The sequence below is a fragment of the Paramisgurnus dabryanus genome, chromosome 6, assembly GCF_030506205.2.
Source record: "Paramisgurnus dabryanus chromosome 6, PD_genome_1.1, whole genome shotgun sequence".
Taxonomy (NCBI): Eukaryota; Metazoa; Chordata; class Actinopteri; order Cypriniformes; family Cobitidae; genus Paramisgurnus; species Paramisgurnus dabryanus.
In genome coordinates this window covers 16533196-16559008 of record NC_133342.1, presented here as the reverse complement: position 1 = coordinate 16559008, position 25813 = coordinate 16533196, and the positions used below count along the sequence as shown (strand labels likewise).

The 25813-nt window shown below is 38.7% G+C and overlaps 1 protein-coding gene across 10 annotated transcripts in view; it reads right to left on the bottom strand.

The window, feature by feature from the left end:
• kmt2cb (lysine (K)-specific methyltransferase 2Cb) overlaps positions 1-25381 on the bottom strand; it is a 117367-nt gene extending 91986 nt beyond the window's left edge. For all 10 annotated transcript variants that reach the window (XM_065268172.2, XM_065268192.2, XM_065268181.2 and 7 more), the window contains exons 1-3: positions 24668-25381; positions 20137-20319; positions 7040-7128 (exon numbers count right to left, since the gene is read on the bottom strand). In XM_065268172.2, the coding sequence (XP_065124244.1) occupies positions 7040-7128; positions 20137-20318 (271 nt within the window). In that variant the 5' untranslated portion in view covers position 20319; positions 24668-25381. The remainder of the gene's footprint in view (positions 1-7039; positions 7129-20136; positions 20320-24667) is intronic.
• Between the last annotated feature and the right edge of the window lie 432 nt (positions 25382-25813).

Below are 25813 nucleotides of genomic sequence, written 5' to 3'. Positions count from 1 at the left end.
AAGAGAGAAGAGCGAGCTGGGACCTTGTTGTGGTTTTAAATAGACCACATTGAAACCACAGCCGATCCCAACCACCTCCTGTATTCATCTCATCCATTGCGGTCAAATCTTACAAAATGTACTGAGCTGCAACAGACACTACAAATTAGTGTCTACGAATTCAAAAATCACTCAAACAAAACACAAGTTTTCTTCTGAAAGTATACAAATCTAGTTGGTAATGCAATCTGACTGAGGGGGGTGGGGGGGGGGGGTGGTAATTAAACTCAAAATCAAACTTTTACTGTAGTAATGCAGGACTGTAAATAACCATTTATCAGGTGATGAATATCAATACTGCTTAGCTAAAATGCTGAAAATGTTACTCTGTGAATTTGAGTATAATGTGGGATTATTATCAGTAATGAACTAATCAAGGTAATCATTCATACACACACACACCCACACCAGAGGTTGCGTTGAACTTTTTCAATCTCTGTCATTTTTATGATGAACAGCGTTGTAAAAATTTTGTCATGGTCAATTATTATCTGTCATTTCATGTTTTAATGATAATACTTTTTTTCGTTCACGTTACTTTCATGAACTTACAAGACAAGCATACAAGTTAAAATTTGTATATTTATTTGTGTAGAAGAGAACAGATAAACAGAGACCGTGCATCACTTTACATATTTAACATCACATGAAGCAGATGAATGAATGCTTTTTTCTCGCACTGACAACGGAGGCAATAAAACAAGCAACCTTTGTGCTGAACAGACAAATATAAACAAATCAAATCACAAAATACTATTGTGATTAAAATATCAACAAACGTGTAAAAATCTGAATTAAATAAAACTCATGACACTGCGTGTCTGAAACCATCTTGTGTAATAAACGGATGCTGGCACATTAATCCAGACACTTGTCAGTAGATTTTGTGTCTTCTTTACCTCAGACAGATGACGTCTTGTTACAGTTTTACTTTTGTTCTGGAGATTGATCTCGCGTTCTTTCATTACACTTTGGTTAACGCGATCTGACACACGCCCACAATCACACACACAATAATACAGACCAATACGTTGCAACAAAGTCGACCAGGCCACAGAAAATACCGGATTATCTGAGCATCATGTCCACACAAAGGCAGTTCAAATACGGAACAAAACTTCACGCAGTCGATCACGCAGACTTTGAAACTGCAAACAGGGAAAAGACATGACTTACATAGCATCCAGCTAACATTAACCAACTCCGTTTGCCATAAAAGGTGGAAAAAACAAATGTACATTCAACCGGGAGTCCCTTCCTGCTACTCAATCTGGTGCAAGCTCCTTAATCCTTTATTTATACTTTCACTGAACACCTTGTAAAGCATGATTTTGTAAGGAATAAGATATTAAAGATATTTCACTTGCTTCCACCGATTAGTACTTTATCTAGCAATCTGCAATGCGGTTACGAGATTGGAGAACGATCCAATCACATGCGGTCAAATACATAAAAAACAATATTGATTTGCTAACGACAACAGTGGGAGGGTTTGGGGTGCACAGTGCTGGATGGATCTGAAATGAGCCAATTAGAGCTTAGCTTCAAGTCACATGTTTTTAACTTTTTTTACTGACCTACATACACACCGTTTGGGTGGTGCCCCAGACACACTCACACGACACACACACACACAACAAACTCAGTTTTAATTTTTTATTAAATGATAACACGACTAACAGTGAAATAGTAAAACTAAATGAATTTATTTTTTTAATAATTTGCACTATACACTGTCAGAAAAAAAGTTTAAAATTGTACCTTTTCTGTCACTGGGGTGGTACCCTCTAGGGATGGGCATTCGATTAAGTTTTCTCAGCGCTATCTTGGCTTATTCCGCATACAGAGTATGTGTGAAACAGCGTGCGTTTTGTGAGCTCACAATTGTTTAATTAATTATACTAGTCTTTTAGTTTTTATTTGTTGTAAAACAACAGTAGACACAAATTTACTATGGTCTCCAACTCCACAATATACCATTTATTTACTATTTGTAGTAAAATTGCGGAAATACAAATCGTTTTTAATCTGCAAAAAAAAAAAAACATTTTCACAATGATAAAATCATGGCTAATTTTCCTAAGGTAGTAATTACAAAATTATATATGTTTGAAAGACGAAGATGCGCACCTGTCAATCTATTAACAGAGCGAGGCCAGAGACAAACGTGCTCATAAACGGGAGTAATATGGAATAATGTGTGCATCTTTGAATAACTGTAAGTATACATTTCTTTAAAATATATTTTGTCATATAAAGTTTTGAGACATGGCCTAATAATGTTTGTTTCACTTTTATTGCTCACTTATTGTGCGGGTAACATCGTTTTTGACGCATTTACCTCAGAGGTTATTTTAGCAATATTGCTTTTTTCCGGTAATAATAATACAATTTATATTTCAATCCTGTTTCATTGTCTGTTTATTCATTTCATTATGCTGTTATGTTAATGTGAGGATATTTATTTGCCATATGAGACGTGCCGTTATATGAATACTTTTGTATAATATTTAAATATATGCGGAATAATGTGTGCATCTTTGAATAACTGTAGGAATACAGTTGCTTATTTTTGTCATAAAGTTTTGAGAAATAATAATATTGTGAGGATTTATTTCCATATGATACGCTTTTTTGTCGTTGAATACTCTCGTTTATTATTTGGAAATCATATACATACATAGTAGGAAATATGAAGAGCTCTTTTCCAAAACGCGATAAACGCCATTTTTACAAAAAATGAGTTTGTCATGTCATTTGGCTGTGTACTGAACCTATTCACTGATCCATGAATGTTTTATGTCAAATCATTACATTTCCTTGTTAAAATGTAGGTACAAGATGCCGTTCTTTTCCAAAACGCGATAAGCACCGAGCCTATTTTTAGCCTAAACGCGATTTATCCTCTCGACCAATCAGAACTCGATGAGCGTTCGACGCAATCCAATGGCGGCGCTCTGAGCAGATGTTTGTTTATGTTCATTCATTACTCATTAGAGAGAGAGAGAGAGAGAGAGAGAGAGAGAGAGAGAGAGAGAGAGAGAGAGAGAGAGAGAGAGAGAGAGAGAGAGAGAGAGAGAGAGAGAGAGAGAGAGAGAGAGAGAGAGAGAGAGAGAGAGAGAGAGAGAGAGAGAGAGAGAGAGAGAGAGAGAGAGAGAGAGATGAAATATATTAAGCAAAAGGGGTTCCTAACGCCCCTGCTAAGGAGAAAACTGAAATGGTGGAGGGAGTAATAGCAAGTAAGTTATGTGTAATTCTGTTTATTTCATACTGGCTCCAATGTATATCACAATCTGAATAATTTACTTATTAATTTATAGTATGAAGAGTCCCTGATCATATGTTGCATATTCTCTTATTTGTTTTTTTTGTTTTTTAAAGAAAAAAACATACATTTATGGAAAAAATATATGGATTTGTAGCGTTTTGAAAACAAATTAAATTAACTTTGAATTTATAATCAACAATATTGTTGTTTGATTTAATAATCATTATTCAACATGTTCAGATTGAGCAAAAAAAAACATTTTAAAAGAATAAATTGAATAATCACAAAATGTGTGGGTCTAGGTAAAAAATGTACTTTTTCTGGAAACTATTGAAATGGATTTATAGCGTTTTGGAAAAGAGCTCTTCATATATAATGTGGAAGGGTAGACTTGCAAAGTTACTCTGCTTATTTTTATTTATGATATATGTGGAGATAAATAAAGCATTGCAAAACTGCAACGGGTGCTTGACGGATTCGCCGCACACGTACGCAAACGCACTGCATACGGAGTATTTGTGAAACAGGAGTTAGATAAAAAAAAATGCATTCGATTAATTGATAACAAATTAACGTTATCGACGAAATTCTTAACAATCAATTATCGATCGTCGATTAATTATGCCTATCCCTAGTACCCTCAAAGGTTTAGTTTTGTACCTTTTATGGGTATACAACACATAGAAATATTGTACCTTTTGGGGTACAATATTATACCTTAAGGACCTATTTTGTACCTTTAAAGGTACAGTTAAATGTAAAATTGGTCCTTAAAGGTACACAATAGGTCCTTAAGGTATAATATTGTACCCCAAAAGGTACAATATTTCAATGTGTTGTATACCCATAAAAGGTACAAAACTGAACCTTTAAGGGTACCACCCCAGTGACAGAAAAGGTACAATTTTAAACCTTTTTTTCTGACAGTGTATTTAACTCTTTGGTAACATGTTAAAGCAGCTTTCTTCTCTGGCCAACTTTAGGGAGCTGCACCCCAGCGCCCCCCTATTGACCAGCCGCCACTGCTCAAGACCCAAATCACCTTTCAAGAAACAGTCAAATATATAATGGGCTCATTGGCAAATAAATACAAAATACAATTTGAGAGTAGAGTAATGAGGGAAGAACACTAAATGTGACTGATAATATTTGCCTTATCAAATGGCACAAATTTAAAGGGGGGGTCTAATGGAATTTCACGCGTTCTTACTTCTGGATTTATCATGCTAAACTGATCTGTGCGTATCAAATGCAGGAAGTATAGTGGAAGTCCTTATATGGGCACTTCATCCTGAATAGCGCATCCACACACCAACCAAGAGCCGACACAAAATCAACATCACCAAAGAAGTGTGTTGTTGTTTGTGAAGGAAATTTAAGCTTGATCAGAACCCAGCATTATGGGAACAATAGATGTAGTTTGTTTATCCGGAGTAGCAGCCGAGTTGTGCGTGTGTTTATTTAATGCTGGATTTCGGTGAAATGGGGTGGTCCCAGGGAAAATAAAACGATCATGAGTCCCAGGTGGTAAGTAAAACAGCATCAAATGTCTCTGTTTTTTTGGCAATCGGCACATAAGTGCATAAAATGTAAACAACACAATTCACATAAAGTGAATTATTAGTTATAAGGGCTAATGTTTTGCGTGCTGCCTGATCGTGACACACTCCGCCCGCGGTACGCCTTTTTTCAGAAGTACAGCTGATCTATCTTTTATAATCTGATAAAACGAAAGACTCTTTGGAGATATGAAGGATGCAATACTACTCTATAGGTGCTGAAGATTAACATGAAATTAGCAGAAACTGTGACCTTTTAGTCAAGGTCAAAATAGTCCAAAGAAAATCGCAACTAAAACAAGTAATAATCAAGCTGACTGTGAACCTGAGGTTCTTGGAAACCAAGCATGGCCACCAGCCAGAAGCAGCCAAAAGGGCCCGGGAAATGAGAGAAAATGCACAAGATGAGATTTTAAAAGGCTTTCAGAGGGCATTAGAGTACACTGGCTGCTGCGAACCTCAATCACACGCTTTAAGAGGTGGGGATGGAGGGGAGAGACTCCAGAGCAGAAATGCTGTGGCTGGAGTCAAATCCTTTCAATTAGAGCTGAAGAGCGGAGCCATGTGGAGACGGACGAAAATCTCATCAATCCTGCTCAAGGAGTGTGGACGGCCGAGCCTCTTGAAAGCTCCTCCTCGGCCGGCCGAGGTTTGAGTTAGATTGACTGCACAGCTGGGAAAGAAAATCAATTCAGGGCTCCACATTGTGATTTTGTTTATCATTGGAACAGCCTCGGCTGCCTCCGAGTACAGACTGCCTCTCTCGCTCCTCAGGGAGGGGGATGTGATGGTTAAAAGAAAAGACTGACACAGGAAAGTGAAAGGAAAGGTGGTGGAAAAGATGTTTGAAGAGGGTAAGTGGGGGGAGGGAAGAACAGGAGAGGAAGCCGGAAAAATGAGGGAAAGTTGGAAAATAATTGAGAAATTTACTGGAAATGGATTTGCAAGAATCGATTGGAAGTTTCTAATTTGAAATGCTCTAAATGGGCAGCAGAACACTGTCCCATGAACGGAGTGTGGCGTTTGCTTGTTGCTAAGCTAACAATCAGTCCATCAGGCCAAAGTGGGGAACCATAGAAATTTAGGGAAAACATAGATTTGTGTAAAACAGTCAATTTGTATTTAGAAACAACTAATTTTTAACAGCCAGGATTCCCACACCTTAGTTAACTTCAAATTCAAGGACTTTTCCAGGCCAAATAACCTCGAGTTTAACAACTAAATGCGGGGACAAATTTCAAGTGAGGGCACTGCGGTGACACTTTGGGGACGCCTCCAAGGGTAAGTGCGTCTGAATGTGTATATCAAACTCAACCAATGGTGACGCTTAACGACAAAGACAGGGTGACGCGGGAGCCAGGAAGTATATCGCTATCTGAAATATTGCCAAAGACGGCGCTACAGGGACGCAGGAAGTATGGCAAGGGATACGCAGCGTTTCTTTCCCTTCTCAGGGAACAACAGTTACATACGTAACCCGAGATGTTTTCATTTGTCAAACGCAACTATGCAAAAAAAGCATTTTGGTATGAATCAACATTGGCATACAGTTTAGCACGTGTGCTTAAAAAGTCTAAAATTTTCATGATATTATCCTACACTACACAGGGAATAATATGGATTTTTTTCCAGAAAACTTATTGCATAAAATAGATTCAAGCACTTTCAATGACCTGTATCTATGTATGAATATTTTCAAAAACTTCCCAGGGCCTTGAATTCTTCCCCCAAGATTCACAAACTTTCAAGGATTTCAAGGACCTGTAGGAACCCTGATCAGCAGCTTTTGAATGAATTCTTTAGTTCACTTTGATTCACTTTCACTGAGGTCTTGGAAAAGCATTCTGGGACATTCACTTTTACATTAAATTTCACATTACCTTTACATATTTGCATTTGGCAGATGCTTTAATCCTGAGTCAAACCCACAACCTGCTAACACAATGATCTACAAATTAAGCGCTACCACAAAAACACTTTTTATGATGGAAACATGCATTGCAGTACTATGAATGCAATGTATACGTTAACCAGAAAAAATGTGATCCAAATGTCTATATAATATTCTATTGCCATATTGCGTTCAAATAGGTCCCAACTCATTTAATGAGTTTAGTGGGTTGGGTTTGATCAGTAAGGGGGGGAAATAAAAGAGCAGGAGGGCTGGATTTACCTGTTTCCTGTGTGCTTCCTGTTTCTGCGGTCTCCATTCCATCTGTGCTGTCTTCATCCTCCACCAGAGCTTTCCCTCGTCCACGGTTCCTAAGACGGAGATGAGACGTTTATTATCGAGCTTAATTCAAGGTACACTGGTTGATCATGAATTAGCTAAATATAGTCACAGCTGTCACTGATTCCTAATGGAGTGCTCAAAGCCCTGGGCAAGGGTGGAGTGGGCGTGGAAAAATTAGTGTGGGCACATGCCTATACATCCGCTGATGAGGAAGTAAGGTTTGCGAGAGCTCTCATTAAAGCCGCAACTCGATAGAGGAACATCATGAAGACGCCATTTCCTCATTTTCTCTGAGGCCCTGAGGGCGGAGGTTGTATCATTGTGTATACACAAACCTGTGTGGGGCGGCCACTCATTTAGACCTGGATTACGCACAAAACAGAGTTTTGCCACATTGTTGACCATGATTAATGGAGGGTTGGGCGTAGGTTTATCTGTAATTAACATGAACAATTTGGTCATTATCTTCCTTTTGTTGTCTTCTGTTGATTCGCCAATTTGATATGAAATCAAAGTTGGCACCACATTTGCCAGACATCACCAAACACTCATATGTAGACGTAACAATCAATATGTAATAGATAATATCACTTAACATTTTTCACTATTGCAAATCCTGTTTCACTCAAAACTGTATATATTTGTCAGATTAATAGCCTCGCATAGTATATGTGTCTAGTCAACTATCATCCAAAAAGTATCATAATGTAGCCAACAGAGTGAAAAAGAATGTCTTTATTTGTCTGTGATGCCTGGTACACATAACAGCAAACAGCTGCTGAAAGCAAAGCATCTATAGGCGTGTCATGAACAACAGCTCGCGCTTTAGTTGTCTACCAGCAATAAAATTGCCAACATAGCCAGACAGCACTGCTGCAGCATACAGTTTGATATAGATGTTCAAGGATGTGAGCATGGATACATGTGTGGGATTATTTTTATTTGTGATCTATGGCCTAAGCTGATCTTTGGTTAACTGTACAAAATCTGTCCGATTGCCAGCATGCTGCCCTGGGATGTTTCTTCTGTTTTTGGCTACTCAGATCCGTTTCCCTTCTGCCTGGATTTGTAATGGTTATACTCTTCCAAAAAGGTGTTGTGGTGGTAATCTGGTAGAGTAATGGTTTTACCTTTTGTAAAAAAACTCTTATCGAACGTGGAAGTAAGTGATGTGACGTATTTCCCTTTTTTGTGAGAGACTTCTGTTTAAATAGCCGGCCGGTAGAAAAAAGTATGGTGGGAACGTACATAAAATGCGATTTAAACAGTTATGGTAAATATTTACTATACCTGCCATGTATACCCCGGTGTAAGGATGAAATGAAGAAGTGGCCTGATATATCATATAAAGACATATTTAAATTTGTTGTGTTGTTGCTCGTGGGTGACGAATAAATGCGCAACAATAAAAGCATAGATACAGGGCTCGACATTAAGGCTTGTCCGCTTGTCCGGGACAAGTGGATTTTTTGTAGGACAAGTGTAAGAGAAAATTAGTTGTCCGACTGGACAAGTTAAATTTCAAACAATGTTACTTAACGTTATGTGCCGTTAACGACAGAGCAGAATGCGCAGCGCAAACACCGAGCGGAATATTGAACAGAGAGCGCGGCGCGCCGACACACACACACATGTTTACATGTTAACTGTTTATTGTTACTAAACAAGCTGCGCGCGCATGAAACCTGATCGACGAACACGGAGGGGCGGGAGTCGCAGGATGTTTCTTCAGGCTCCGGCGTGAATATAAATGACAGACACTTCAACACTGCGTTTTCTCTTCTAAAGTTCGGTAAAAACACATAATGGGCTTAAAATCTTGTTTAAGAATCTGTTTTCTTGAGAATCTCTCTTTCAGCGCGCCTATGTGTTTGTGCGCCGCGTGACAGCCGATTTGAATATGACAGAGTTCGTCACTGTACATTAAAAATCCCACACGAACATTACAGCGTAAATGCTAGGATTAAGATTGATTTTAAATATAACAGATAATTTAGATACATTTACCCTAATAAGTTTTTTAAAACATGGTAATGTTTTAATGTTTTGCTTTAGTGTTTTAATGTCAGACAATCATTGAAATGTGGGAAAACTGAAGGGAAAGGCAGCCGATATAGCATCCTTCTTCAGAAAGAGTAGCAAGAAGCAGCCAAACAATTCTTAGTAAAATACATTAAAGTAGCCTTCAAAATTCACATGCTTTTCTGGTCTCTAGTTTTTTCAGCAATGGGAGATATAAATTCTGGTTTCAAAGTAAATTTCAAAAGTTTTATTTGATTAAATAGATTAAAAAACATGGAGGTTGAATTACGACTATAAATTGTATGTTAATCTCAATTCATTTTAATAAAAATGTAAGTATTGTAGCAATTGTTATACATTATTCTGATTAACACATCTTAAAAGTATTTTAAGGTTGGATGATAGAGATTTTATATGCCACCCCAGAGTAACTGCTGGCCCCTGCCTGGCCACCCCTATGAAAAATCCCTTGCTCCGCCACTGATTAGCAAAACACAAAAAATACATTATATTATAAATCTTTAACCGGACAAGTGACTTTTGTGCATGGACAAGTGAAACACAAATTTACTTGTCCGAAGGACAAGTTCCTCAAAAAGTTAATGTCAAGCCCTGAGATACATACCGGTACCTGTAAAGTGGGAAAATCAGTTGAGTGTTTGTACATGAAATAGACCAAGAATTTGTGTTTTTAACCTTTTCAGGCGTATGTTTAAAATGTCCTCCTGGTGTAAGGTTTTTTTTTAAACAGCAATTTTTAATTGACTTGTTTGAGTTTTTTTGGCGACACATCAAGTAAGCACGCAGTCTGACAGCAGAATCTTTCTCATTCAGCAGACTGTAAAAAAAATGGACTGCATTTATATGGCCATCCAAAGCTCTTTACAATTTGCCTCATGACCCCCTTTAAAGGGATTTATTAACATTGTGAGAGGTATAGAAAGACTAACTTTATACAATAATATAGGGTTGTGCCGATAGACGATAGTATTGTGTATCGACGATCTTCAGCATATCGCCAATGGCAGGCTTTCATGGCGATAGTCATGACGATAGTTGGCGAATGGTTATTATTATCATAGTTTTACATTAACATCCACATTGCATGCTATTCCTCGCATGAGGGTTTGTGGGCTTCACTTTACCCAGAGAGCTTGTATAGAGAGAATTCCTTCTTGCACGTACCTGCACTTAATGCGCGCGTCTTGGACTCCTAGCACTAAATCCATCGTGTCATGAGGAGCTGCACTTCTCTCTGTCTCACGTGCACGCGCCCTCGCATCTGTCCGAAGTCTAAACATAAACTAAAGTAGTAATCCTTATGTATTTGTTAAGTTTAATGCGTTTCATGCGAGCTGAGGCAAACTTTACTTTTTGTTTAAAATATGACCCGCTGCATATTGGCGCGGACGTGCAGATAGCTGCGCTCTGGCTGAAGTCAGATCACTAGGTATTAATCCTGTTTATGATATGCATTTCAATGAGTTGTAGCAACACGTCCCTCGTGTTTAAAATATGATTGTGTTACAAATATGATAGCATTCCGCTGGACCAATGTGTTTAGACAAAATTTGATGCCAGATATACGTGGCCGGTTGTTAATATACTTGAGAGAGCCACCAAGTAAAGTAATTGTGTGGGAAACACCACCTGATTGGTGTAAACTGTACAATCTAAGCATGCAGCACACAAATGATAGTTATCACAGCTCCCTGCGATATGTATATACCATACACGCTTATCGCGATATCACTACGGTTTCGATATATCATGCAGCCTTAATGTCAAGTGATTACTTTTTTTGTATTGTTTTCGTTTTATAAAAAATATTACTACATCACTTCTTACACACTAGATGAAGACATGCGCTTATGAAATGAACTCTAAATTGCTGCCTTCTGAGGAGTGGGGAATGTGATTAGTCGAGCCTGGTCGAGTTTGAAAATGGGGGCCAAGAAAGCGGCTGGAGCACAAATTTAGTGTAAATAAATGTAAATTTTCACTTTTTACACCTTTTAATTGCATTTCTAGCGAGTAATTAGTGTTGTAGTTTCAAATATGTGATTAGTTATCACAAAGGCGCTCTTTGTTTATATATCAAACACGCTGCCTATGAAGTATGTCCAAAAGCGTTTCTCTGAGCTGCATTCATGCCTCCAAAGTCACTGCCTCATAAGGCATCAAGTTAGCTAAGTTTTCGGACGCAGCAAAGGTGGATAGGGCTGGGCGGTATGACAATATATTCCGTTTCCTTCAAATAAAATGTCAGACGTAACAGATTGTGCTATTCTGTGCATTCAGCAGAATGTAAATAAGTGGGCGTGGCCAACTTGGCACTCCTGTACGTTAGACTGAGTGTGACAGACAAACATGTAAAATATTCCACTCATAACAAATGAACGAGCAATTTCTAAAAATTACATAATAAGCGCCAGTCGCTCTCTTGCGCTCACTCTCTATGTGTTCATGCAGCAGAGGTCTCTCGCGTGCAGAAGGTGGAGCCAAATAAAGAAAACACTTCTCGCACATAATGCTAATAGTTGTTAATAGGGATGCTCCGATCAAGATTTTTGCAGCCGATACCGATCACCGATTTGTAATCTTCGTGATCGGCCAATACCGATTCCGATACAGATTTTTTAAAAAGCTGATATGCAAGCTCTTTGATGACTGTAACTGTTACATTTTTTTATAGATAAAATAATACCACGGATGTTGCCTTTGTTATATTACTTGCAGTAATTAGGTATATTATTGTTTTAATAGAGACTCAAATAAATAAGCACAACAAATATTTATTCTGCAAAGAGAAATTTAATATGGCTTTAAAAAGGCTTATGCCTCCTAAAAGTACTGAAAATAAAACACTTCACAGTCTTTACTGTATTAATTAAAGGTATAGCGGAGGATTTTCTCGAAATTTTAAAAGAACCGCCTTCTCCACTTTTTAAAAAAAAGCAATTGCGCAACACGCCCGATTGACAACTAGGAGGACCAATAGTCTTGATGATCCACCCAGAATAAGAAAATCCTCCGCAATACCTTTAAATATACACGCATTCGTATGAAGTATAAAAGTTATTTAGTCAAGAGCAGAGAGTGATTTTATTGAGAGATGAATTAGGTTACTGCAGCTTTAAGACGTGAGAGAGAGATCGCTCTCTTCACGTGCATTGATGACAGGCTGTTGTGTGTGGGCGGCGGCTGAACGCAGACAAGCAGCTGTGAGGAAAATAAAAGTTTAAACGCTCAAAACTTTAAAACGCATGCAAATAATAAACTTTTGGCATGAGGATGCAATTGTCCGTGATAGATATGTGTTGTATACGCTGTTTGATGGGGATGTGAAGACGCCTCGCGCTGTTGACCGGAGCGTGTCCGCATAGAAAATACGCATATCTCTGTAAAGGCAAAGAGAGACATACAAATCTGCACGCCGCACATGAGCAACGGGTTGTAAAAATGTTCGCGCTACGTAAAAAATGTCTTTAATTGCAGCCGCATTCAGGATCCTTTTGATGACAAAAGTAAACAGAAAGATCGGTTTATGAGATCGGCAGATTTAGCGAGCACCGATCGAGTCATTTAATGCCATTATCGGCCGATACCGATCGGTGGCCGATCAATCGGAGCATCCCTAGTTGTTAAGTTTTTTGTGAACTTTATACAAGCCAAGACAAAACTCTGTGTGTCTCTTTAAATGCAAAGAAAGCTTCTGTTACCCTCCCAGTTTGCAAAGTAGGGGGTAGAACGCTTACACGTGCTTTGGATTACATCAAAACATGTATCTCTGGCAGAAGGTTGAACTACTCGCTCATAAGGTGGAGTCTGTGAGCGGTTATGGTTGGGGCCAGTGTGATGTCACATTGCTAGGGGATCCCCAGTAGCCTGTTTTGTGTGACTGTTGCGGTTTAAAGGAGATTACACAAAGAAGAATAGATGGATTTGTATAATTACAGGATGTTTCTGCACACACACTAGCGACTCAATTTCTGATAGAAACACATTTAAAAGGGCATTTTTAGGTTAGGGGGGCTTTCACTAGGGCTGTCCCTTATGAGAAAATCAAATTCAAACAGATATCGATATCGAATATCGAATATCATCCAATGTATCCGAATATATTCGAATATCTACGAGCATCAAAAAAAAAACCACACCTTATATGAAAAAAATATAGCTATGCCCACACGAAATCCGCGCCTGCAGATTTCCGCGGATTTAATGCCCGTCATTGACAAGCACACATATCCTGCATTTGAGCGTGTTTGTGAGAAAGAATCTCATTACACATACATAGCCTATCCCTGATCTAGACATAACGTGAACCCTTATACAGGAAAAACTAAATGATCCTCATTTCACATCTGCGATGATTCGACTGAGATTGGTAGTCGAGTCAGGCTTATCCTATCGATGGATCGAATTTTCGACTATTTAGGGTCCCCCTTACTAAATGCTCCAGCTGCTTTCTTGGCCGCCATTTTATTTTTTCGAAATCGACCAGGCTCGACCAATCACATTCCTCGCACGTGCACACACACACATATAATTGTGGAAAAAGACTATCTCCGAAGACAGGAAGTAAACCAAACACTCAGAAGGCAGCATTTTAGAGCTTTTGGACACCGCAATAGCCTCACTTGTAAGTAATGACAAAAGTATGCCAAATAACTGTAACCATGGTAACCTGTGATTGCAAAACATCTATCCTTGATGAAGAGAGTCATTTAACAGTTTTTCTCATCTCTACACATGACAAGGTTGTTAATTTGATTACATGTTACATTTGGTAGACCCTCTTAAGGTAAAGGAAAACCATACTCATTGTTATGTATATTCAGTGCAATAAAGTCACTAAAAGGGCAACAACTACAAGGGAAGAGACATTATTTAAAACAGGAATTTCTGTGGATTTATACATCCTTGGGAACTTTTGGGATAATGTAAGTGGCTTTTTACAAAAATCTTACATATTGTGGCTTTAATTGACATGGGACAAACCAGGTGATACCGGTATCACCGGGTGGGTGGTTTAAATAGCTTATGAATGCCCGTGCAGCCATGAGCCTTTTCCAAAGGACGTCTCATCCAAAGGAGGGTGCTTTTTGACAGTATAGTGTCCCTGTCCCTATACCGGGGTGTTAGGACTTACACAAACCACAGGGTGAGCACCCCCTGCTGGTCTCACTAACACCTGTACCAGCAGCAACCTGGTTTTCCCAGGTGGTCTCCCATCCAAGTACTGACCAGGCTCAGCCCTACTTAGCTTTAGTGGGCAAGCTGTCTTGGGCTACAGGGTGATATGGCTGCTGGCTAAGGTGTAAAATACAGTAATTTCCATTTTACTTTGCAATTGAACTGTTAATGTGTTTTTTTGCCGTGACTTCATAATGATGGTATATTACAAGATGTATTCATTTAGATAGGACACCGCTAAAGGCCTAGGTGTGAAATACAAAGACTGCCACTGGTGGCATCACTGCATGCATCATATCAGCACGATTCAGACAACCATGCTAAAAATTCTGCATAGGCCCAGAACCATAAACACGCTAATTGTACTCTGCTTTATGATGCTTCATTGACTCAAGTTATGAGCCGGTTGTAAAATCAATTTTTGTTTTTTAGACAGAGGATAAAAATGCAAATCTCATCTATATCTCTTACTTATATTGACACCAATAGGATATCTTTTTTATTTTCATCATGCATTCAAAGATGCTGGTGTTAAAGAGGAGCCCCACAAACACATTGCCAGACACACGAGTTTTAGTCGACGTCTCCACAGAACAGTGCATGAAAGGTGAACCTGGCTATATGTGTGTCTATATGCAGCTTCCTTTAACCATTGTACAAAACCACAAGCACATAAAGCAGCATACAGTTCCTCTATGCATACAGTAACGGTAAGGTACAAAAAAAAATGGTTGGACAAGTGCACAGCCATTGGTAATGTGTCATACATACTGTCTGAATATTGTTTTAAAACCTACATATTTGCAGCAATAATGATGTAATTCTGCAACTAAGAGATTGAATTTATAGGACAAATAGTGAGAGTAATATAGGAGGAAACGTCAAATCAGTTATTCAAACCATTCATTCAAAGTCAAGTTATTGATTTAAAGGCTATAACAGCAATCACAAGCCACTTTCAGCTCATAAAACTACACATGGGCAGATCAACACAAAGACTGCATTGCCAGCAAGGTTATACCTTGTGATTTTAAAGTTGTAATGAACTTGAATTTTTCATTTTTTTAACTGTTTTTTTACCAAATCACTAATTTGTGATCTTTTTCATTTTGTAAAAATTCATGTTCCCTCATAATCTTAAATTAAAAATGCAATTCTATTCCTCAAATCAATCTTTCTTTACTTTCGGTCACAGGGTATGGCAGGTGGACAGGGCCTTACCTTTTTGTCCATTTCAGAAGCCATTTCACTCATATATATATTAGGGATGTAACGGTATTATACATTTCGTGGTATTGCGGTATAAAATTTTGCCGATACAACCATGGTCACGTGATTCGGTAAAACATTAGGTCTTACGAGCAACACGTGTAGTTTTTTTCCGGCCAAGTGCAGCAAGTGGAGGGATGCGGGAACTACAATTCCCATAATCCCATGCGTGCCACTTTGATGCCTCTCTACAAGTGGAGCGACAATGGCGGAAGCAAAAGAAACATCTCCTCACTATCTGCTAGCTGCCTGTCCCATGAACACACTGTAAAAAAACACGGTCTCTGTAGATAGCCCAGGCTCCACAAACGACAACAAAGTGCCACAGCCTACAACCACGAAACATAACAAACGTGTTCCAGCTAATAAACAACAAGAAGGATTTGGGGGTGTGGTTTGGGGGGTTAAGGGCTCATTATAGTCGTGCGTAGGTCCTACAGCGTAGCTGCTACAGCGTAGGTTCCACGTCGGTTTTCATTTATACTTTTGCGTCATCGTCAGCTTTGACGTGCAAACACGCATGCAGACCGCTGGTAGGCAGTATCCATGCGTGTAACCACAGTAGCAGCGCGACTGTCAAAGAAGATGAAGCTTGGCAAGTTAAACCACAAACGAAGAAGAAACAGCAACTTGTTGTGTATGATTTTAGAAGACCAGCAATGATGTATGGAAATAAACAGAAACTTCTGTTGCAGTTTGAGTTAAATCACTCCTCAACTTGGCCATTCTTTGTTTTCACCGTCACAAACGGAAATAGCTATGACGCAGTTTTTTTTACCTGACGTGAGGGGTTCTGGTGGACCAATCACAGCGCTTGCGGTCTGCGTAAAACTGACGCGCTGTTAAAAAATTTGCGAGGTGCGCGTCAGGCTATGCAGAGCTACGCACAGGCTACGGATAGCCTACGCCGAACCTACGCACGACTATAAATCGGGCTTAAGTGCGAGGAAGCACGGAAGGAAGAGGGAGGGGCAAGGGGGAGAGTGAGAGAGAGGGGAGAGGGAGGAGTCAGCTACGCTCCGTTTTGTTTGACAACACTTGAACGTCACACATAGTGACGTCACACATATTCACTTAGAGCGCCTTTAACTCACTGATGTCATTTGGATTATTTTAATAATGGATGTATGTGCTTTTGCCATGATAACATTGTATTATAAAATTATTCATGTTTTCAACTGAACATAGAAAGTGATATACCTTTGGAAAGCAATGACAATGGGTACATTAAGCGAATTTTCAATTTCCATTGAATCAAAATAAATGTTATCAAAAAAAATCCAAATGCCTCAAAACAGAAAGTCTTTTGATTTCATGTTACTATGACCGTCTTCTACAAAGAGACAAATACCCACTTAACTGGACAAATTTTGACATCAACAAGAAATATCATAAGTTGAACCACCACGCTTATCACTAACCACCAAGTTATCACTAAAAGGCAACATATCTACCCAACAAAAGCGCAGTAAAAATCCACGGCTGTCAAAATCCCGCAGGGGGCTTTCCTTGTCTGATCTATGTATCACTTCATCAGGGTGATAATTGTCAGGCATTCAAATTAAAGTCTCAGTTTGAATTCGGAGGAGGTACAGCAGGCTGAGTCGAGAGAGAAGCCAGCCCCTCTCTAGGGCTGCTGTATAAAGGGAGTGTGAGGGACAGAAGGGTAATTACCAGTGCCACTGGAGAGAGAAATCACAGTTTGTCCCATGCCAAAAATGACTCCTCCCTGCAAATGACTTCCTATACCAGACAGTTAACAAGGCTGAACAGTAACAAACCGGGGGGTATTCACCCAAGAGGTTACGCACGCACATGCAGAAAGACTACAAAAACGGCTCTGAATACATAAATGTGAAATATCTATGTTGAAAAATATATTATTTCATATTTAATTAAGTAGTAGGGGTTTTACCTTTATCTAGAGATCAGGGTGGCTGAAATAATGTTTACATAAATATTTACAGTATGTTTATAAACTTGGCAACGATTTTTATCAAAAGTGACTTACAAAAGTGAATATAATCTATACATTTTATTTGTTAGTATACGTGTTCTTTGGGGGTCAAACCCATGAACTTTGCATTGCTAACATATTGAGTTATATATAATATATATAAAATATAAACTTGATGATGTCAGCAGAAATGGCAAGTCATTTCAGTTATCACACTGAAATCATTTTGACAAACGTCAATGCATTGTGCACAATGAGGCCATACATTCTTTCATGTGTATATATGTAGGTAAAATCATGTCAAATATGATGTTATATCAAATATAATAGATGCTGCAGTGCTTTGACTATTAATGTGGGAAAATGCAATCAATATGGCCGATCTGGAGATGGAAATCCCGCCAATCATAAATCGATAAGAGACTGATGATTGTCTGGGGAAGGGGCTCTACACATGGCATCTGTACTTGCATGACTGAAATAGCTGCCCAGGGGATTGCAAACATGGCCGTCAAGTTCCATGACATCCCTAAAGGGACTTCAGTTATAATAACTTTAGTTCACTTACAGAAAAATTTAGCCAATTGGTGGACTAGAGGTTTATAATGTTTAGCATACACTATTGTTTACATTGACACAATCCAAAACAACAAATACTGTGCAAATATGCAATATAAGCAAAACTGTCAAATAGTGAAAAAAATATTGATAAATAAATAAATATTGAATTAATAATATAGATATAATTTCAAATACTAGATCTTGGTCTTATTTAATAGTCAAAGCATGCAAAACAAGCATGATGTAAGTAATATATCCTTTGGTACACACCTGCATTTCTCCATCAAATCATGTCACTGTATATGTTGATGTTTTTAAACCCCTTTTGGTTTTGCAATAGATTATCTAAAAAGGATCTTAAAAATTAAAGCTTATTTGAATGTTGTATATATAAAAATATCAACAGTATACAAGCATGTATATGTATATATACACAAATATATACAAACACACACACACATTTGTATACTACATGTCCGTAGTATGTTTTTGTAAAAAGAAAAGAGTGAAATACAGAAATGCATGGTCCATTTAGGTTTGCACAGCACCCAACCCCCAAGCCCAGAGACCTATAACTTATCCCCATGATCCCACCATAGAGAGAGAGAGAGAGAAAAAAACTGTTTTAGGAAGTAGAGCCAACAGAGAAGTAGAGTATAAAATCTGAAGTGGAATTTTAGAAATGGATTGTAAGAATCGGATGATGTAAACAGGTCAAACTGATCTTATTGCTCCTTTACGCAGTATGAGACCAAATTCAAATCCTTATCATACCACTAAATTGAAGATGCAGACCAAATGCATGTGACAACACACGGAGTAAAACAATAAATTGATGAATGTCTTTATAAGTTGTTCTTGCAGGCAAGCAATACTATTACTAAAGTACAATCCCAAATAAACAACCACCTCAAACATCGCAGCAACCTCTGCAATGTGTTAAAACCACTCACATCACCTTAGCAACGCATAGCAACACCTCGACAACCACTATCCTAGGACTGTGATAGAGACTTTTTTGCACAATAAAAATAATACACATTCATTTATTTGACTTATGATCAGTACCACCGGAAGGGACTTGAAAATTTGTAAAATCAATTAAAGAAAAACACCTTGCATAGATTCTATTTACAGACACCTTTATCTCTTTATGTTTGCTTTAAAACTGGCAGACACTTGCGCTTTTCACTTTAAGAGCACCTACATAATTAATTCCCTCAGGAAAAATGCCTGGCACCTCCTCTCCATTTGGATGATTATGTAAGCCACAGAAGATGCATACGCTTTTTTCAAATGCAGATGTGAAATAGACGAAGCCTGACAGAATTACAGTTCAATTACAGCTCCTGTGCATTGAATAGATTCGCATTAGCCTGAAGCCCATCCCTGGATCATACTGGCAGTCAGGTAAACTCTGAGCAGGTGCTTCTCATGAGAGGAACTCTAATGAATTCTCTGAATGCACTCTATAAGTAAATAGCTCAAGGGTGTAGAGGGGTTAATTGAAAGCTCCATCCCTATCTGTCTGTCGAAGACATATCAGAGAGGGTAAGGAGATCCCAGGCGAGATATCCATTGACAGGTGTCCATGCTTTTTGCCAACTTAATTGCTTCCATGCATGACTCTTCATGTGGAAAGAACGCAATTTGAGACTAGTTGGACAAATGTGACATGACAAGCGATAAAAGTGATCTTATCCTTGTAAACCAGCTATGATAGCATCAAGCGTCAATACATTCTATTTCTGAGTAAACATACTTGGTGGCCCCACCACCAATGAAGATTCAAGGGACCTTAAACCTTCTTTAGGTGTATATGAAACATGGCCATAAACTAAATGTATTTAATACCACAAGAAGTCTAGAAAAGCATTACCGATTATATAAAATCCAAAGGCTTTTTTTAATTGTACCCTCTTAATGCAAAGTGCAAGCAGACTTGTATAGTAAAGTGCATGCTAACATATTCTAAAGACAATTTATAATCATCCCTTGCTACGTTAGATCTGAATCAAGTTGAACTTACTTCTTTCTCTGTCTGGGCACAGAAGGAAGTGGTGGTGTCGTGGACAGTACGTCCTTACGAGGGCGGCCACGGGGCCGCTTATCTGTGGGGGCTGGACTTCCAGTGGGAGTGGCCCCAGAGCTGCTAGGGGGTGGCGAGGGTCCTTTGTCAGAGGGCTCCAGACTTTTCTCCTCTGATGACATTCTGTGACAGAAATGAAATATTTAATAACCCGTCGACTAATTTTGCATCAAAAAGTTGTTTACCAAACACCATATAAGTGCTATATAAATTATATCCAGGAAAGTGTTTAAACACTGCATGTTTGCAACCCTATTTGCACCTTCTAAACATTTTCAAAACAGATTTTAAATTCAGATTTTATTAAAGACCCGCAATACCAGAGCAAATAATCCCTATGGTTGGTACTAAAACAATATTTTTATATACTTGCATAATTTTCTCATTGCAGGAAGTCCAAGACTACTATCGAAGCAGAACCAAAGTTCAATAAAAATTAATCAAAATAAGTCTGCATGTTCATTATTCCAATAAAAACAATCCTACTAAGACATTAGACAAAAAATATATATAAAACACTCTATATTGAAAATAATAAATGTGTACCTACCTACCACCTCCTCAATTTCATTTTTGATTATTTTATTATCAACGTGCATAAGTCGCCACAAAAGCATTTTATTTCTGTCAACCTAACATAATTTTTGTATAAAAATGGTGAGCATTGTCTATTAAGCCATTTCTTATTTCCCAATGATTCTTCCTCAAACAGCATCCTGAGGTTGAGGATGGCACACAGAAAGACCAAGTTTTGGTTGTGTTATTGTATTCCTCCTAAATGTGGTACATATTGTTAGCTGCTGCTCTGCTGGATCCACAGTGCTGACCCTTGCGCCTGCACCGCATGGTGCTTCTGCCAACCTGTCCACTCAGCTGACAAGGCATACTGCCAACGGGATGCTGTCTTTTCCGGGAACTACGTGTGATCCCTCCCTGCGCTGCGCTCATTGTATCCTGCCTTGAGTAAACAATTAGACCTCACATGGTTGAGTCAAGCCTTCATTGAGGCCGTGTGCATTACCATTAGCCCGTATGAACACAATTGTGTATGTGTGTGTGTGTGGTAGTTTAAAGAGCCCATGTAAAAGCTTTTGTGCACAATTTTGTTTTCACTGTTGATGCACTTCCTTTTGGAACAGGAAGCTGGGGGATAAAATGAAAGGGTCATCCCTTTTAAAACAGGTTTTAGTTTACATCATTGTGACGAACCATGCATTTGCAGTTGACTAGTAAATTTAGTCCCTTGTGTGCAATATTAAGCATCAATATTTCGCTTAATTTTCCCATTAAAAACTGAAAAATATATTTTCAATAAATACATCTGATTATTTTCTGAAGATAGATGGCCTCGAATTTAACAAAAATAGACTAGTAGCCACAAACACACACACACACACACAATTTTGATATCTTAACAGAAGGAACGCAAAAAGAGACAGTAAAAACCAAAATATCTCAAATTTGCTTATAAAGTCATCCCAATACAATACGTCTGCTTACTATAAGGTAAGCATCTGCAACAGCTATGCAAACACAACGTTTGGAGATGGTGCCCCAAAAATATAGGTGAACCAAATCTTTCACCCTGTTCACCAAATTAAATGTATCTTGCATAAAAAAAAATTTCTGAACAATTATCAATGACTTCAAAAATTGCTTCATATCCAAAGACAAACTAGTGACAATTTGAACTGTAGGACAGGTTTTCTTCTGCCTAACAACATAGCAGCAGCACTATATTTATCCACATATCCATTATATATGTGCTTGGTGAAATGTCTTCTGTTTCATTCATAAAAAACCTTACCATGTTGAGTAACACCATCCAAAACAACTTGGTTAAGAAGAGGTGGAGTTATACATAGTCAATACATAGTTTTGCGTAGAACCTACGCCGTAGACGCTGCGCATCAGTTTTCATTTACACTTCTGTGTGCTTGATCGCATCGGTGTGCAGTTACACATGCAGATCACTAGTAGGGCTGGGTATCGGTTCAGATGTTCCCGATCGATTCGATTTCGATTCACAAGATATCGAATCGATTATCAACCTATTTTCGATTCCGATTCTCGACTCTTATACTCGATTCTTGATTCAACTCAAATATAGATTATATAGAATATTATATTAGAATATAGACTGAATGAATGAATGAACGAAAGACAGGCTCGCCTCTCGCTCCTTGGAAACATCACGCAAGGGGAAAAAAGGGTGATATCTGGTGAGGAAGACTAGTAATTAGATTAACGTTAATCTAAGTTACGTTCAATGTTTGCGGTAGGGATGTGACGATAACTGGTTTCACGATTAACCACGATAAAATGTCCTGACGATTAGTATTATCGTTTAAAATTGAATTATCATTACAACCGTGTTTGATTACTGTGATTTTGAAAACTCGCAATAAATCCTGTCCAGCCAGACTCAATTTGACGCAGGCACATGCAACATTGGCATTTGAAGGCATTTAAGGGATAATGTATTGTATTCATTCATGGTAAACTTATAAGACAGATTTATTTATTTTTTACTACAGAAATAATTTCAGGGACATGAAATATTAAATAGTGATTTTCAAAAATAAAACTTTTTCAAATGTTTTCAGTGTGTGTATCAGTTCTTTTTGAACATTTCCATCTCATTTTAACAAAACAATGATAATATTGATAACCGTGATAAATTTGGTCACTATAATCATGATATGAAATTTTCATACCGTCCCATCCCTAGTTTGCGGAAATAAAATGGGGGGGGGGAATCGATTTGTGGCCTGTGAGAATCGATTTTGAATCAACCGGGGAAAAAGCGATTTATCGAAAAATGTCCACGGTCATGTTACTGGTGTATACACCATCAATGCAAAAGCTGAAGAAGCAAAATCTTGTTGTGTATGTTGTTGTTGTTGAAGCAGCATCATCAGTGACGTTGGTAAATAATTGACAAGTTGTTGAATTGATGCATTGTTACATTTTTGAAGTGGTGCGCATAGCTACGGCGTAGGTCCTACGCATAGCCGTACCCTACGGTGTAGTCTGACACGCACCTCTTCAAAAATTTAACGTGTCAATTCTATGCAGACCGCAAGCGCTGTCATTGGTCAGCTAGAGCCACTCCTTCAGGTGAAAAAAATATGCGCCGCATTTTCTCATTCGCATTTCCGCTTGCAACAGGGAAAAAAATGGACCAAGTTGGAGAGCTATATTCAACAACTCAAGCAGCAACAAAAGCGCTGCATATATACCTCCATCACTGCTGATGCTTCAACAACATATGCAACAAGCTGCTGCTTCTTCGGCTTTCCCTTGCCCTTATTCTTCAGCTTTGCAAGCCCGTGGATATTGCTTAGTAGTGATCTGCATGTATAATTGCACATTGACGTGGACAACGACACAGAAACGTAAATGAATGCTAAAGCGTAACCTACACCGTAGAGGCAACGACGTAGGTCAGACACAAAAGTGTAAATCAGGCTTTAGACGCCACCATACTTGGCAACAGCACTTCGGCTTTTTGGATTTATTGCATAAAAGTCCACCAAAAACACCCCCCTACAGCCAAAACTGCTCTTTTAGAAGGCTAACATCTGTTTATCTATCTATAAAAATGTTATAAGCCACATATAGGTGACTTTTTCCAAGTTACTTGCAGTCATGGGCCCCTAACAATTAAATGTATGAGAACTTCTGACTTGTAAGGTACAGTAAACACATCTTAATGCATATCAAATATACAATTCAAATGATCTGATGTCATACAACATGCAAGAATAAAGCCCAAGTCAGAAAGGATGGCCCAGTGGAAACAACAGAAGCACACAAAGCAAGTGCTTCTTCACATGAGGGGGCATGTCCAGCTTTTTGCCTTTGTTCACTTGTCTCCAGAGCTTTGTGTTACAGGGCGAGTGCGTGTGCAGGGTGCCAATAATGCCATTTTACCATGAAACTTCTCTACGTTAAACCTAATTTACAAAGTGGAAAAACATGGAAAGCCGGCGACTTTGTATCCGAGAGGCGGATTGGCACCGCTTAGGGAGTCCAAAGGTTGAACCTAGCTGTCTAAAGACACAACATTTATCTCACGGCTGGTGATCAATGCGTGCAAAGTCATGACAACTTAAAATGTGGCGGTGTTAAAGTGGAAATTTTAGCCCAAATGTGAAGGAGAGGTTGTAAGTGGATACAGTAGAGGCCTTGCAGCCGGGTTTATTAACTTGGAAACATTACTCAAGCCTGGAGTCGCCTATCCAAGCGGGAATCTTATAACGGCCCATTAAAGGCAGTGTCTGTAAAGATGCAAGACCTTTCAAAAAGATCTTCTAAGTGTTTTACCGTAAATAAGGAGGTTGCGTGGTGGAAGTACTAGATGAGGAAAGGCTGCAGGCTGTGTCGAAACAGAAACGCGTTATAAACGAGAAAAACGAATTGCGAAAAACACATAACACAACACACTCGTCGATCGACGTTTACTTACCTCTTTGACCCTAGCAATTTTTATTTATTTCCTTCATGACAAGAACCGTCATATACGTGACATACAGTACTTTTGTTTAGTGTTTGTGGCGCTGGGGGGTTGGGGAGGAATAGACCACTATCCCTCAGGAAAATAAGCCAACGTGACAAAGCAATATCTTCAGCGATACTGTATACGTATCCGGTAAAATCCACTTTTAGATCCCAAAAATGAACGACGCGTAATCCATAGGCAGAAAGCGTCTGCTTTCCTTCGGTTTGAACGGATCACTTTTCTTTATTCCGCTTCATCCCACATCGCCAAATCCTTGCGGGTTACATCCCTCATTCAGCGAGGCTCGAGCGAAAACAAGCCATACTGACCGCTATCTCAGCTCCCGCGAGGCGATGACAGGAACCGATCCCTCGCCACATTCGGGAAAATGAAGTAAAAAATATCCACAAATGACGGAAAACCGAACGCAGGTTTCGTTCGTAAGCTTTCGATCCCGACGAATTCGAGCACCTCACGAAGCAGCAAGCTGAAATTTCGAGCAATACTTTATTAACACAAAACGCATCGAAAGGATTCCCCTGCCTACGTGTTAGCCATGCATACAACACAAACACGATATTTAGACGAGGCTGTATAACAGATAGTAAAGCAGAACGTTACATTTAAGCAATAATACAAATATTAAAGTTCTAGCTCGCACTCCATGGTAGCCATATTTGAGTGTAGCCGAATCACGCCCTGCGTGCGATACCATGTCAAATAGTTCCACAATATTAAACACCGCATTACGATGAATAACGCCTTGTTATTTAAAAATACGTTTTATTATCCTTCGTAATAACATTAAAATTCATTTTTGATGCATATACTGTGTTTTAAAAAGCCTAGCGCAAAATGAAAATATTATAAACTGACCCTGCGGAGTGATATGTTGGAGAGCTCAGCAGGTGAGGCGACTTTTTTCCACGCACAAGAAATCTGCAAAACGCGGAACGGACCGCAGTACAGAAGCGGAATGCTTGATCTTTAGCATCCATCCAGGCCATAGGTCAAGTTGTTATTTTCAGTTGGTTTAGCTGTTAATTGATGTTCTTTGACGGAGACAGCGTGAAAATGTATTACATGTAATACATTTCAAATGTTACACTGTAA